The sequence below is a fragment of the Dreissena polymorpha genome, chromosome 15 (assembly GCF_020536995.1).
Source record: "Dreissena polymorpha isolate Duluth1 chromosome 15, UMN_Dpol_1.0, whole genome shotgun sequence".
In the NCBI taxonomy this organism is placed as follows: domain Eukaryota; kingdom Metazoa; phylum Mollusca; class Bivalvia; order Myida; family Dreissenidae; genus Dreissena; species Dreissena polymorpha.
In genome coordinates, this window is record NC_068369.1 from 49223154 (window position 1) to 49238706 (window position 15553).

Consider the following 15553-nt stretch of genomic DNA (forward strand, 5'->3'; position numbering starts at 1 on the left):
TACACACGCCCAAGATGGCGGCAAGCAGACGAGAAATTCGCGATGCGCGGCGCAAATGATAAATAACATTCAAATTAACAACGGATATCATATGGTTATTACGGAATAATTTAATGCGTGTGTCAATTAACGCAAAATATAACGTCTGAGATAAAAACAACAAATATTTATTACAAATCTTCACAGTGAATGTGCATCACAGAAATCAGTGTTGGGAAATTGGAGTAAGTCTACCGTTACACACAAAGTTAATGCATTTAAGATGAGTATCGTTCGAAAATGGAAAGACAAACATGACATGATTTATATGTTAGTGGATCTGTGTAAAATCAGATTCATATGCATATTCTGCTTTATTATGTTTGTAACGCTTTACAGTTTACTAAAATAGCATTGAAGTGCAAGATGTTGAAAGGTAAAGAAATGAAATAAATTATTTTAACTCCATATAATACATCATTAACATAGCAAGACCACTAAAGCGTTTTTTTTATAAATATGTGTTAATGTTTTCACCATATGATATTTAATTTAAAAGAATACTGAATTAAATTCTTACTGTTAAAGAGGTTATGATTAAATGGTATATTTAAGAATCTATATAGATTATTTCAAGTTCAATATGAATGTGGAAGGATATTAACTTAACATTGTCGTCATTGTAAGAACACATTAAATTAGTACTTTATAATATAAAAATGCTGTCAAACATACTTTAATAATTTTAATTCTGTTCTTATAATCATATTTATAATGTTTCCCAATTTCATGGTTTATCGCGCTATTTTTCCCAATTTCATGGTTTATCGCCCTAATTTTCCCAATCCAAAAGGCACAGGCTGTAAGAAAAAAAAGCAAAAAAAAATCACTGGCGGGTGTTTCTGGAATGCTTTCTATTGCATGTTAATTTATATGTTATAAATAATTGTATTATTCCCATTATTATTAAACCATTCAAATATAATGTCTACAATGAGGATTAAACTAATTACAATGTCATAAGAGATTTATGAATTATCATAAAAGGAAAAAAAAAAAAAAAAAAAAAAAATATATTTTTTTTTTTGAGGGGGGGGGGGCAGGGCGGAGGTTTGGGAGGGCAGGGCGCGGCGCCCTTCGATTTAGGCCTAGCTGGAGCACTGGGTAGATTGATCATGACTCGCAGATGACCCCTATTGATTTTCAGGTCACTAGGTCAAAGGTCAAGGTCACAGTGAAATAGTAAAATGGTTTTCGGATGATAACTCAAGAACGCTTATGCCTAGGATCATGAAACTTCGTAGGTAGATTGATAATGGCTGGCAGATGACCCCTCTCGATTTTCAGGTCACTAGGTCAAAGGTCAAGGTCACGGTGAACCGAAATAGTAAAATGGTTTCCGGATGATAACTCAAGAATGCTTATGCCTAGGATCATGAAACTTCATAGGTACATTGATCATGACTGGCAGATGACCCCTATTGATTTTCAGGTCACTACGTCAAAGGTCAAGGTCACAGTGACTCGAAATAGTAAAATGGTTTCCGGATGATAACTCAAGAATGCTTACACCTACGATCGTGAAACATCATAGGTACATTGATCATGACTGGCAGATGACCCCTATTAATTTTTAGGTTACTAGGTTAAACGTCAAGGTCACAGTGACTCGAAACAGTAGGATCATGAAACATCATAGGTACATTGATCATGACTGGCAGATGACCCTATTAATTTTTAGGTCACTGTGACCAATTCACACAATGGCTGCCACTACAACTGACAGCCCATATGGGGGGCCTGCTTGTTTTACAAACAGCCCTTGTACCATTACAAAGTGCTGCTTTAATTTCTTCTTACATTGAAGACAAATTGTTTAGTTCATATCCTTTCACATGCATATTAAACTTTCAATAATGTATAGATTCTTAAATATCCATTTAATCATAACCTTTCTAAGAGTATTAAGTTTAATGAAATATTTTTTTTAATTAAATGTCATATGGGGAAAACATTAACAAATATTAACAAAGACGCTTTAGTGTTCTTGTTGTGTTAATGATGTTTTAAACAGAGTTAATTTATGATATAATTAATTTGTTTACCTTTCAATATCTTCCAAGGTAAGATTGTATATATTCAGTTAGATTCGCAAACCAATACAAAAGTCAGTTGTTGTTTGGCAAAAACTCTACACGCTTGTTTGGCACTCGTTCTACGACATTATCGCTGAATAACATTATAATTTTATTGGGAAAAATTGGCGTTTTGGGGGGAAATTTTGGTAATTTTTTGTGAAAAACATTTATTTTTTTGATTGGGAAGCAGCCAAATATCGACGGTAATTTGGGGCAAAAAAAATCACTGACTTTATTTTTAACTCGCCCGTCGCATTTCAACATGTCAAATTTTAACACAATAAGCTGATAAGCTGATACAGAACCTTCATGTCACACTAGGCCATACATTATAATCGGATTTTGTGGATACCTTTAAGATGTTTAATTGCCTTATTATAACAGCACATGTGTACATTTATTCAGATTATTAAACATTTACAGTAATTCAATATCTTGATGTTACTCTGGCTTGCAGTGGACAGGTGTGCTGTGAGTCCCGCAGGGAACAAGCTGTATATAACCAACCCTTCCCAACACAAGCTCCTCACCCTGGCCAGGGATGGAACAATCCTGGCTACATTTACGGACCCGGAACTACGAGGCCCATTGGGTCTACATGTAACCCCTGCAGGCCAGGTGTTGGTCTGTGGATTCCGGTCCTCCACTATACTACAAGTGGATAGGGAGGGGTTTTGGAAGCTGGACACTCTGGCTACCCAAATGGATGGAGTAGTGGAACCATGGTCAGTCTGTTACAGCAGCACCACATCCTCAATACTTGTTGGACAGTGGTGGAACAACAAATTCCTGGTGTTCACAGTTGAATAGTGTGTATATTCATATAATAGTTGTACTGAATAGGGATGTAATAGGTTTACCGGTTAACCTACCGAAATGACCAGTTAACCTGTAAAATTTTCAGGAAAAGGTTTACCTGCTTTTTGTTTTATTATGCTTTTTTCATGGAATAATTCGTACGATTTTATGTGATGCATGCCACGTACTGCCAACTTGCGCTATCCACTAGTTATTAAAAACAGCATGCCGCACCATCGACTACAATTAATGATTTCAACAAACAAAATAATAAAGCAATAAATAAGTACATTTGTGGTTAACAACAGGGGGTACGTTTTGATATTTGGTGCGATTGTTGTGTTTTACTAATGAAAATTTAACTAGCAAACTGCCGGGAGTGGGGGCTTTTAGCAAAGATGTTATTTGCACATTTATCTAACTCGCGATAAAATCAGTTGAGACATTAGACGGTTTTGTTAATCAATATCCAACACTGATTGCTCGCAAAGATTTTGTAAGTAACAATTTAATTAAGAAATGCATTCGTAGTTAAAAACGTGTCGAATTAACATCATTTTTGTTTTATCAGAATAAATTGTATTATTATTATTAATTTACCTCACCAATGATGCCACCATTTCTGTCTGAGGCATGTTCTATTTAAGAAAGCAATTTAATAAACTCATTTAAATAAATATACATTAATTAAAAAGTTATTTAAAAATAAAATAATCAAATTAGGAATTAATTAAATTTGAGTGATTGCTTTAGGTTGCTTGGAACAAAATTTTAAAAAAAACATGTGCGTCAATTTTGGAAACCTAATAGCGACATGGTGGTGTAAAAAATTAACAAAGTTTCTCTAAAATTGGGCATTTGACCCGGAAGCTTTGGTTTGCGCCATCAACATCTGTACCATCAGAGCAAGTGTTCTCGAAAACAGGTCATGTTGTTACCAAAGATTTCAACCGCATCAGCCACAATTTAGTGGACAAAGTCATTTTTTTGAACAAATGATTTATTTTTGTGTTTGCATGTTGTGCATATACATGTATGTTTGCTGATTTGCTTGAACTCTGAGAGAATGTTGCACTAGTTTAACAATTATTGATTTTTTTTTTATATAAAGTTCATTTTAGTTTAAAAATTACAAATTAATTAATGACACATGAAAATTAACATTGTGTTGTTTTTATAACATTTAACTTGCATGCTTTTAAGCAGGAAAAATAAATACAAAATAAAGCGCACATTTACAAAATTAGTAAAATAAATGTTATTATACATTTTTAGCTCATCTATTTTTTGAAAAAAAATTATGAGCTATTGTCATCACCTTGGCGTCGGCGTTGGCGTTGGCGTTGGCGTTGGCGTTGGCGTTGGCGTCGGCGTCCGGTTAAGTTTTGCGTTTAGGTCCACTTTTCTCAGAAAGTATCAATGCTATTGCATTCAAACTTGGTACACTTACTTACTATCATGAGGGGACTAGGCAGGCAAAGTTAGATAACTCTGGCGTGCATTTTGACAGAATTATGTGCCCTTTTTGTACTTAAAAAATTGCAAATTTTGGTTAAGTTTTGCGTTTAGTTCCACTTTTCTCAGTAAGTATCAATGCTATTGCATTCAAACTTGGTACACTTACTTACTATCATGAGGGGACTGGGCAGGCAAAGTTAGATAACTCTGGCATGCATTTTGACAGAATTATGTGCCCTTTTTATACTTAGAAAATTGACAATTTTGGTTAAGTTTTGTGTTTAGGTCCATTTTATTCCTTAAGCATCAAAGCTATTGCTTTCATACTTGCAACACTTACTAACTATCATAAGGGGACTGTGCAGGCAAAGTAATGTAACTCTGACTGGCATTTTGACAGAATTATGTGCCCTTTTTATACTTAGAAAATTGAAAATTTGATTAAGTTTTGTGTTTAGGTCCACTTTATTCCTACAGTATCAAAGCTATTGCTTTCATACTTGCAAGATTTATGAACTATCATAAGGGGACGGTGCAGGCAAAGTTATGTAACTCTGACTGGCATTTGGACGGAATTATGGGCCCTTTATACTTAGAAAATTGAAAATTTGGTTAAGATTTATGTTTTGGTCACTTTACCCCTAAAGTATCATAGATATTGCTTTCATACTTGGAACACTCACAAACTATCATAAGGGTACAGTAAAAGGACAAGTTGCATAACTCTGGTTGTCATTGTTACGGAATTATGGCCCTTTTTTGACTTAGTAACTTTTAATATATGGTTAAATTTTGTGTTTCGATCCACTCGAAGTATCAAGGCTATTGCTTTCAAACTTCAAATACTTACATGCTATCATGAGGTTACTGTACCTGGCAACTTGAATTTTACTTTGACCTTTGAATGACCTTGACTCTCAAGGTCAAATTATTAAATTTTGCTAAAATTGCCATAACTTCTTTATTTATGATTAGATTTGATTGATACTTTGATGAAACTACTCTTACCTGACATACCACAATAGACTTCACCCAAACCATCCCCCGTGCCCTCCCCCCCCCTCCCCCCCCTCCCCCCCCCCCCCCTAATTTTTTTTTTTTTTTTTTTTTTTTATAAGATCATCTCACAAATGACCACCACACCCTCACACTATACCCCCACCCCACCCCCCCCCCACCCCCCCCCCAAATTTTTTTTTTGATTTTTTTTTTTTTTTTTTTTTTTTTTTTTTAAGATCATCTCACAAATTATCACCACACCCTCACACTATACCCCCCCCCCCCGATTTTTTTTTTTTTTTTTTTTTTTTTTCGCTTTTTTTGGAAGATAATGTAATAAATGTCCACAACCCCACACTATACACCCCTCTTCACTCCACTCCTCCCTCCTTTGTGATTGAAAATGAGAGTCCCTTCACCTTTAAAAAGAAAATAGATGAGCGGTCTGCACCCGCAAGGCGGTGCTCTTGTTATCCTCTGCCATAGGCGGAGGGATATTGTTTTGGCGTTGTCCTTCCGTCTGTCCTTCTGTCCGTTGTCCGGCACTTTTGTGTCTGGAGCCATATCTTGGAAGTGCTTTGGCGGATTTCATTGAAACTTGGTATGAGTATATATATGGATAAGAGGATGATGCACGCCTAATGGCATTGTACGCCATCTATTAATAACGGAGTTATGGCCCTTTGTATTTAAAAAAAATGCTTTTTAGCTGAGTGTCAAATGTAACACTTTTGTGTCCAGAAGCGTATTGGCAGGGGATATCAATTTAATGAATTTGCTTGTTATTAATAAGCTGATATGATATCAATGCATGCGATCTCAAATTACTTTTGTTTCTATAGAGAGTACATGTACGAGGAGAATGACATTTTAAACGTACACTTACACATTTTTACTTCTAAAGATTTTTTCTGTTATTCGGTTAATAACCCAATACGTCAAAAGGTTAACCAGTTAATGTTTTTGTAACCTCTTGCATCCCTAGTTATAATAAGTGAATGATCTTTCAATGATAATGTGTTGTTGAGCATTAGAACATTGTAACGTGTTACAATACAATACCACATTGTGTATTTGTTATTTGATTATAAATTGTGAAGTTTTTTTAACATAAGTTCTAATATATAGTATGTATTTTGGTTTAACAATTGTTAATATTCTCTTTTACTGGTAATTAACAAATTGTTGTGAGCTGTGTATGAAAAAAACAACATAAAATTTGCAGTGTACATATAATGTTTATACATAGGTGCGCATGTATTTTGCAGTTTATCCTATTTTTATGCCCCCAGATCTAATGATCGAGGGTATATTGTTTTTGGCCTGTCTGTCTTTCTGTCTGTCTGTCTGTCTGTCTGTCTGTCTGTCTGTCTGTCCCAAAACTTTAACCTTCGTCATAACTTTTGCAATATTGAAGACAGGGACTTGATATTTGGCATGCATGTGTCGATGATCTCATGGAGCTGCACATTTTGTGTGGTGATATGCCAAGGTCATCCTTCAAGATCAAAGGTTAAATATATATGGCTTCAAAGCGGCGCAGTAGGGGGCATTGTGTTTCACAAACACAGCTCTTGTTAGGATTGAATTTCTTCATTCATCATGTCATTGAAAAATGTGTATTAATGAATACTTTTGATGAAATATGAAAATGTTTGAGTAATCTTTAGGGGAAAATGTATTGCTGTTTTGAGTAATAATCACTGAAAATAGACACAGGATGTGAGATTTATTAATTTACCACATGCTGTTGAATCGTTTGTATTGTGTATAATTACATGTATAATTGTGTGTGAATCCTAGATAGACATATAAAAAATAAATGTAGCTATTCTGCTTGGACCGGAACAAGAGACCAAACAGGTCCTGGCGGGAAAGCTTTGTCAGCTCCTGTCGCAACACATTTCTCCCAGGGGACTATTGAAATCTGTTCCAGGAACACCTTGAGGTTAATAGGCTTGATTTTTTTTATTTGTTGGCTTTGTTGTGTGATGTAGTCATGGAATGGCTGTTTTTTGTAATTTACGTTGTTTTAATGTTGAATAATTTTGCTTAATTTAAAGCCCCAGTTTGCGGAATAGATCGTTGTTTTGCATATAAATCGTATAGCAAGAAATAAACTGCACATAAATTCATTGAAATATATTTTTTATCCAGGTTGACATCGAAAACCTGGTCAAAATCAGTTTTGAATCACTAAAAAATAATATATAAATGATCATAAATACATGCAATAGGCGGAAATCATTGCAGCGTCACGAGTTTATCAAATTATAATGCTATTATTAGCATTATTGGCATATGGAAGATAAAATCATAGATTTCGCAAAAATGTAGCATTGCAACTCAGTTTCCGTCTGTAACAGATGTATTTGCATTTGTTCTTACCTTCTCTCCGCTAAATTCGCTCGTATCCGCCAAATTCTTTGTTTCTAAGGTTTGAATTCATGTGTCGAATCATGAATATTAATTAGGTCGTTTTCGTACTTTACCTTACTCGACCCAACAATAATAATCGCTATATTATTTGTTTTCAACCGATTTCAACCGGATTTTCAGTGATATCCTCAATAAAAACACGTTTTCTAACGATTCTGCCCATATATATAGCTATGAACGGGGACTTTAAAAATATTTATAAAATATTATTCTTGGTGGCTGTAGTAAACAAGATAGTCGTAGGGATAATTTGGTCATGTATTTTCCAGTAATTAACAGTTAAATCTATTTTCCCAGGTGGATGTAGTCAACACAAGAGTCTTCTGGGATTGCTAGGCAATGTCGCCCACAGACAGCAGCCAGTCCCTGCAGACATGATCATTAGGGAGCAAAATACACAAACAGCAGAGTGCATCCTATGACGACTATCACCTATGGATGGAGCAAGCCTCTCTGAGAGATGACAAGGAGAGCAACTAGCTTCTGATGAGCGAGGATGCTAAGGATGATATCAACAAGAACAATGTGAAGGTAGAGAACATTAGCTGCTCATGTTTATTGTTTATATAATAGTCTTAGCTGTACTTCTCACTCAAATGTCAGCGTCTGTCGTGGCCTCTGTTTAATGACCTGGTTAAGGTAAATGTGTAGCATCTCAATGTCAGTGTTTCTACTACAGGCATTCAATTGAAGCTTCAATCATATGTTCACTGTCTTTGTGTGAGTTCACTCTCCATGTTCTATAATTTTGAAATGCAATTTAGCAGAATTATGCTCCATTTTATACTTGAACTGTAAGCGAAGATTTGCATGCAACAAGTATATAATTCCGTACGTACTACATGTATTCAAAATGAAGGTCTCACATGTTTTGGTGATAATCATGCAATGTCACTGACCAATACCATGCCGGTTGCATTTTGGGCTAGTTGGATCAAGGTTAGGTCATAGGTAAAATATAGAAGGTTTGTGTTCAGTAGCTTAAATTATGATGGCAATATTTTGCTAAAATTGTGTGTGTGTGTGTGTGTAAGGTTTGTTTCATGCAGATCTAGCAATCGATTAGATTTTGGACCACATGTGTCAAGGTCACTGTTACTTAAAATAGAAAAAAGAGTTCCGTATTAGGACCTAATAATAAATGTCTGTATGAATGGAAGTAATTTTTTTGGCAGTGCACTTTTGGTGAACATATTGTAAACTATGTTAAAAATGTTTGCTATACATGAAATGTATGTGTTTTTGTCTCTTATTTATTTAAACAGGTATTGATAATCACACATCTGTTAAGGCATTATATGATAAAGTTTTATGATCAATATGATAACCATCAACATATTTTATGAATATTAATTTTTGTGAGTTTATACACACGTGTCTTTTATTTTTTGCATCAAAGAATTGGCTCATGAAAGGAGACGAAACAAACATTACATTACATTCTTTAGTGTGAGTTGATGATCCGGTGTAGTATTATTGTTTACAAGACGGCTTCAGCTCTAATAATATAAATATAAAAATCAAACTCAAAGCTAACTTTGCTGTCAAGAGCACAACCCCAGTTTAGGAATTGACCCATTTTGCCTATGAAAATTCAGTTTGTCTACAATTATTTCGTCAAAACCCTCAATTGCCAAGTTGTAAGGCATTTCCACTTCATAAATGCTGAAGTTTATTATCCCCGCCGAAAAATTTTTCGGAGGGGATATAGTAATTGGTCCTGTCCGTCCGTCCGGCTGAAACTTTGTCCGGAGCATAACTCTAAATCTATTAAATTGATTTACTTTAAACTTAGAATATAAACAGATGGCAACTAGGAGAAGTGCAGTGACCAAGAACCATAACTCTATCTACCTTAGTTTTTGAATTATCTCCCCTTTTATATAACTTGAAAGTAAATTTTTGTCCGGAGCATAACTCTTAATATATTAAAGGGATTTACTTGAAACTTCAAATATAAACAGATGGCAACTAGGAGAAGTGCAGTGACAAGAACTACAACTCTATCTATCTTAGTTTTTGAATTATCCCCCCTTTTATATAATTTTAAAGTAAATTTTTGTCCGTAGCGTAACTCTAAATCTACTGAAGGGATTTACTTGAAACTTGAAATATAAACAGATGGCAAGTAGGAAAAGTGCAGTGACTAAGAACCATAACTCTATCTACCTTAGTTTTTGAATTATCTTCCCTTTTTAGCCGGATTTTTTTCGAAAAAATCTCGGCTTATAGATTGAAGTTGTCGGGGGGGGCGGGCGGGCGGGCGGGGTGGCGGCGTGCTCGAAAATGTTAAAGTTCTTATTTCATGGTATAACTTTGGTATGCTTGGACCTAGAGTCTTCAAACTTGACATGAAGGTTGGCCAGGATTAACAGATGACCACTGGTCATTTCAAGGTCATTCATTTGAAGGTCAAGATCACTGTGACCTTCAATATAAAAAATGTTAAAGTTGTTATAACTTTGGTATGCTTGGACCTAGAGTCTTGAAACTTGACATGAAGGTTGGCCATAACTAGTAAGTAACCACTGGTCATTTCAAGGTCATTCATTTGAAGGTCAAGGTCACTGTGACCTTGAATGTAAAAATGTTAAAGTTCTTATTTCATGGTATAACTTTGGTATGCTTGGACCTAGAGTCTTCAAACTTGACATGAAGGTTGGCCAGGATTAACAGATGACCACTGGTCATTTCAAGGTCATTCATTTGAAGGTGAAGGTCACTGTGACCTTCAATATAAAAATGTTAAAGTTGTTATAACTTTGGTATGCTTGGACCTAGAGTCTTGAAACTTGACATGAAGGTTGGCCAGAACTAGTAAGTAACCACTGGACATTTCAAGGTCATTCATTTGAAGGTCAAGGTCACTGTGACCTTGAATGTAAAAATGTTAAAGTTGTTATAACTTTGGTATGCTTGGACCTAGAGTCTTGAAACTTGACATGAAGGTTGGCCAGAACTAGTAAGTAACCACTGGACATTTCAAGGTCATTCATTTGAAGGTCAAGGTCACTGTGACCTTGAATGTAAAAATGTTAAAGTTCTTATTTCATGTTATAACTTTGGTATGCTTGTACCTAGAGTCTTCAAACTTGAAATAAAGATTGGCCAGTACTAGAAGATGACCACTGGACATTTCAATGTCATTCATTTGAAGGTCAAGGTCACTGTGACCTTAAATGTTAAAATGTTAAAATTGTTATAACTTTGGTATGCTTGGACATAGAGTCTTCAAACTTGACATGAAGGTTTGCAAGCACACTTAGATGACCACTGGTCATTTCAAGGTCATTCATTCTAAGGTCAAGGTCACTGTGACCTTGAATGTAAAAATGTTAAAGTTCTTATAACTTTGGTAGGTAAAAATGTTAAAGTTCTTATTCCATGTTATAACTTTGGTATGCTTGTACAAATCTCGGCTTATAGATTGATGTTGTCGGGCGGGCGGGGGGGCGGGCGGGCGGGCGGGGTGGCGGCGTGCTCGAAAATGTTAAAGTTCTTATTTCATGGTATAACTTTGGTATGCTTGGACCTAGAGTGAAACCACAGACTATCATTCAAGCTTGGATCATATTTATGTGTCCAATCTATCTGCTAGAACTGGTGTGATAGAAACCTTTTGGAGTGATCATAAGGCTGTCTGGATTTCTGTGTAGGTATGTGAAAGCAAAACAATAAATAGTATTATTTCATCTAAGTTTATTTTCTTACATTTGATAATGAAATTGATGGAAACTTCAAACAATATGTTACTAATTTGCTAATAAAAAATTGAGATCAAACTTTCCTAATTGTCAATTCAAGTTCATATTTGTGACCTTAAATGTTATTGTTGTTCATGTATATGCATGCATTCAAAACATAACACAAGGTTTGCTCATGCCTTGAAAAGTACTTACATTTCATTTTGACCTTTGAACAATATTTCAGTAATTTAAGTATTGCATTGACAAAAACACGAAAGGTACTTTCCTGTCATTTAAATCAAAAATCCGGCTTCAATGCGGTCATCTCCGACCGCGGAACTCTTGTATATAACTTTAAAGTAATTTTTTTCCGGAGCATAATGAATTATCTCCCTTTATTTGTTTAAAAAAATATTATTCTTCTCTCTAAAACAAATGTTGTCATACAAGCAAACACATTTCAGCGGGGATTCGGCACTGCTGTGACAAGCTCTTGTTTTATTTAAATGTAGTTTGTTTATTTTATTATTGTATAAATGTATTTGTTACAAGTAGAGATGGGAATGAATATTCTGATACTCAAAAGCAGGCAGAATATTCAATTTCAATACAAAAGTATAAAAATCTGCATAAAAACAGAAAATTTGGCAACTACTAAGAAGCATTTTAGTGTTGTGCAGACGTCTGTTGTGTATAGGTCAAAGTTTTGATAAGTGAAGTCATCAATTAACAAGATAATTGTTTTCATAATTTCCATACAGAAGAGTTTCAGTTGAAAAGTTGGTCAGTATGTGTCCAGCTCACAAGCATCACCACACAATGGATGAGATTTACAAAAACGCAACACTAGACTTTTTCAGAACCCAAACTAAATCCCAGTGTACAGACATTTTTATCTGTTGCATGAATAGATAAAAATGACAACAAAATAGAGGTCACTTATTAGAACAGTTTTATGTATATCACAGGCAAATTAGAATAATAACCAGTGTGATACGAGTTCCAAAAAACAATCATTAACTTACAATTGTTTATCACTTAAAATGATTGATTCTAAAGACAACACCCTTTGTGTCAACAACGAGAAAGAAATGATACCAAAAAAGGTTATTGTACACACATAAACTCAGTTGCTAATTGATTAGCATTATCAGCTAGATGGCATGTCCCACCAACAGACAGTCTCTTTTTTTGTTTAGGTTGGATCCAAATAACTCATCGTCCTTGTGGAGGGTTTATACAGCAGTAACTTTGTTACAAAGTTCAAATATGAAAATCATTGTTATCGTTAAAGTGTAACAAGTAAGTGTAATTTATCACTTCAGTCCACCACACCACCTATCAGGATGTTCTCACCTGGCCAATTCGGCATAAATAGCTCAACCAGCAGACGCTTGGTGAGTTCCATGTCTGTTCCATCATCAATGACGCTAAGCAACAATTCAATGTCTGGTACGGACAACTTGTTCCTAAGTGGCTCACGCGGAAACAATCTGATCCAACACATAGACCTGGTGCTGAGCCAATTGTGACTGAACTTGACATTTTGATGTTAAAGAATTTGAACCTGATGCCTAACGTTGGTGATCAATGCTCTTCAGCAGGCACTGTTGTCTGGCATTAGGGTGTAGATGTCTGCATTGGGACTTACGCCGTCTTTATTAATTGCGAGCTCCCATCCGCAGCAACAGGTATTCTTTAGTGTTCAAGAAATATGTATCACGTTATTTTAGAAAAGACCTTTTTCCTTTCCACAAAACTCCCTATGGGAAACCTATAAAAATGCCTCATTCTTAAATTCCTTAACTGGCATAATGTGTCGAAAATAAATTGCTTACATTAAAGTGTTTTGAACAAGTTAATAATGCTAAAATATTTGGTAGTTTATTCAATCCATGCGAAAGACAAAATAATCTTACGGGAAATGAGGTCCGACAACTTTTAAAATTCACCGGACCTTACAAGGTTTTCCCTGACCTTATTTTTCTTTAACCAAACAATAGAAAATCCCTTCTATACAGTTTATTTGTATTATAATGATGTTCACAATTGTTAACAATATTTTATCACATGCCATACCCTGTTTTTTATACCCCCACAAACGAAGTTTAGGGGAGTATATAGGAGTGAACTTGTCTGTCAGTCGGTCTGTCTGTCGGTCTGTATTAAGTGTCCGCTCTCTAATTCAAGTAGTTTTCATCCGATCTTCACCAAACTTGGTCAGAAGTTGTATCTACATGATGTCTAGGCCAAGTTCGAACATGGGCCTTGCCGGGTCAAAAACTAGGTAATGGGGTCACTTGGTACGTTTTACACATTGAGCATGGTGTCTGCTCTCTGTTTCAAGTAGTTTAAATCCAATCTTCACCACACTTGGTCAGAAGTTGTAACTAGATGATGTGTAGGTCAAGTTCAAACATGGGTCATGCCGGGTCAAAAACTAGATCACGGGGTCACTTAGTTTTTTTTAAACCTCACCATGTTGTCCACTCTCTAATTCAAGTAGTTTTTATCCAATCGTCACCAAAATTGGTCAGAAATTGTATCTTTATAATGTCTAGGGCAAGTTTGAATATGGGTCATGCCGGGTCAAAAACAAGGTCACGGGGTCACTGAGTGCGTTTTAAACATCACAATGTTGTCCACTCTCTAATTCAAGTAGTTTCATCCAATCTTCACCAAACTTGGTCAGAAGTTGTATCTAGATGATGTCTAGGTCAAGTTTGAATATGGGTCATGCCAGGTCAAAAACTAGGTCATGGGGTGTCTTAGTGCGTTTTAAACCTCACCATGTTGTCCGCTCTCTAAATCAAGTAGTTTTCATCCAATCCTCACCAAACTTGGCCACAAGTTTTATCTAAATGATCTCTAGGACAAGTTTGAACATGGGCCATTTCGGGCCAAAAAACTAGGTCACGGGGTCACTTAGTGCGTTTTTTAATATTCAACATGGTGTCTGCTCTCTAATTCAAGTAGTTTACATCCGATCTTCACCAAACTTGGTCAGAAGTTTTATGGAGATGATCTTAAGGCCAAGTTAGAACATGGGCCTTTCTGGGTCAAAAACTAGGTCAAGGGGTCACTTAGTGCGTTTTAAAAATTGAGCATGGTGTCCGCTGTTTTTTGTGAAGACAACATGCAAAATATTATGTGTCAACGCGGCATGTGGGGGTATTCGTCACGTCTGTGACAACGCTCTAGTTATATTACACATGTGTAATACAACATTTTTAAGCGTTTTTATTGGCTTAGTTTTTGTTTATTGACCAATCGCATTTTGTTATTTGGCTGAAATGACGTTGCAACATCAAATGATGTCACGAAATGTAAACAATATTCGGGATTTATCATTATGTTTGCGTAAATATTTATTTAATTTGCTCATAGTAAAGCATGTGATAAAAAAGATCTGACACTCGTCATATCATACCATATTTTATTAAACTTGTCCAGGAAATTTGTTAATAGGCGAGCCAAGACTCGCTTACTAACAAATTTCCTGAACAAGTTTAATAAAATATAGTATGATATGACAACTCGTGCCAGATTCTATATAAATACAATAAAATAACAACTATACAAACCTGTTCTATAAAAAAGAGGTAAAACTTTCAATTAAAATTGATGATTTTTTTTTGAGTTTTTTTAAACATTACAAGTTATTTAATTGTTGAAACAGCCGCTTCTACTGCTGATTTTTGCGTACAATCTTCACAAGCAACGGTCGTGTGGTTTTCCGCTTTGGATTTACAGAGATCACAAGGATTGAAGCCAGTTAAATGCAATTAAAAAAAAAATGTGCCACGAAGCATTGTGCAATATATTTGACTGGTTCTTAGAATGGCACTTGGAGCTTGTTACGTCACTTTTTTCCATTCGGACTGGACCCGATTTTTAAAGAAAAAGACACTGCTTAAGAATTGGATAAATATTTTAAAAGGTACGTCCTCCTTCCAGCCCTAACGATTTATAAAAAATATCTCAAAATATGTTAGTTAAAAAAATGCCTAATGTTAAAACTTTAAAAAAAATCACCTAGAGCAGTGATATTTTTTG

General features: G+C 35.3%; 1 protein-coding gene and 1 long non-coding RNA gene across 9 annotated transcripts in view; both read left to right on the forward strand.

Moving 5' to 3' along the window:
* The window catches only part of LOC127860448 (uncharacterized), a 135081-nt gene that overhangs the window by 100231 nt on the left and 19297 nt on the right, over positions 1-15553 (forward strand). The window contains exon 5 of one of the 6 annotated variants that reach the window (XM_052398527.1): positions 2575-3582. The exons of the other annotated variants lie outside the window; for them this stretch is intronic. Coding sequence (XP_052254487.1) covers positions 2575-2927 — 353 coding nt within the window. The 3' untranslated portion in view covers positions 2928-3582. Of the gene's footprint in view, positions 1-2574; positions 3583-15553 lie in introns of those variants that run through there. 6 annotated transcript variants of the gene reach the window in all.
* On the forward strand, positions 10079-11597 carry LOC127860455 (uncharacterized). Of its 3 annotated transcripts, XR_008039810.1 has the most exons (3): positions 10079-10207; positions 10354-11119; positions 11350-11597. It is a non-coding gene; the product is annotated as an uncharacterized LOC127860455 (long non-coding RNA). The 3 variants fall into 3 exon arrangements; XR_008039808.1 differs by lacking the exon at positions 10079-10207 and having other exon boundaries at positions 10220-11119; XR_008039809.1 differs by lacking the exon at positions 10079-10207 and having other exon boundaries at positions 10220-11119; positions 11374-11597.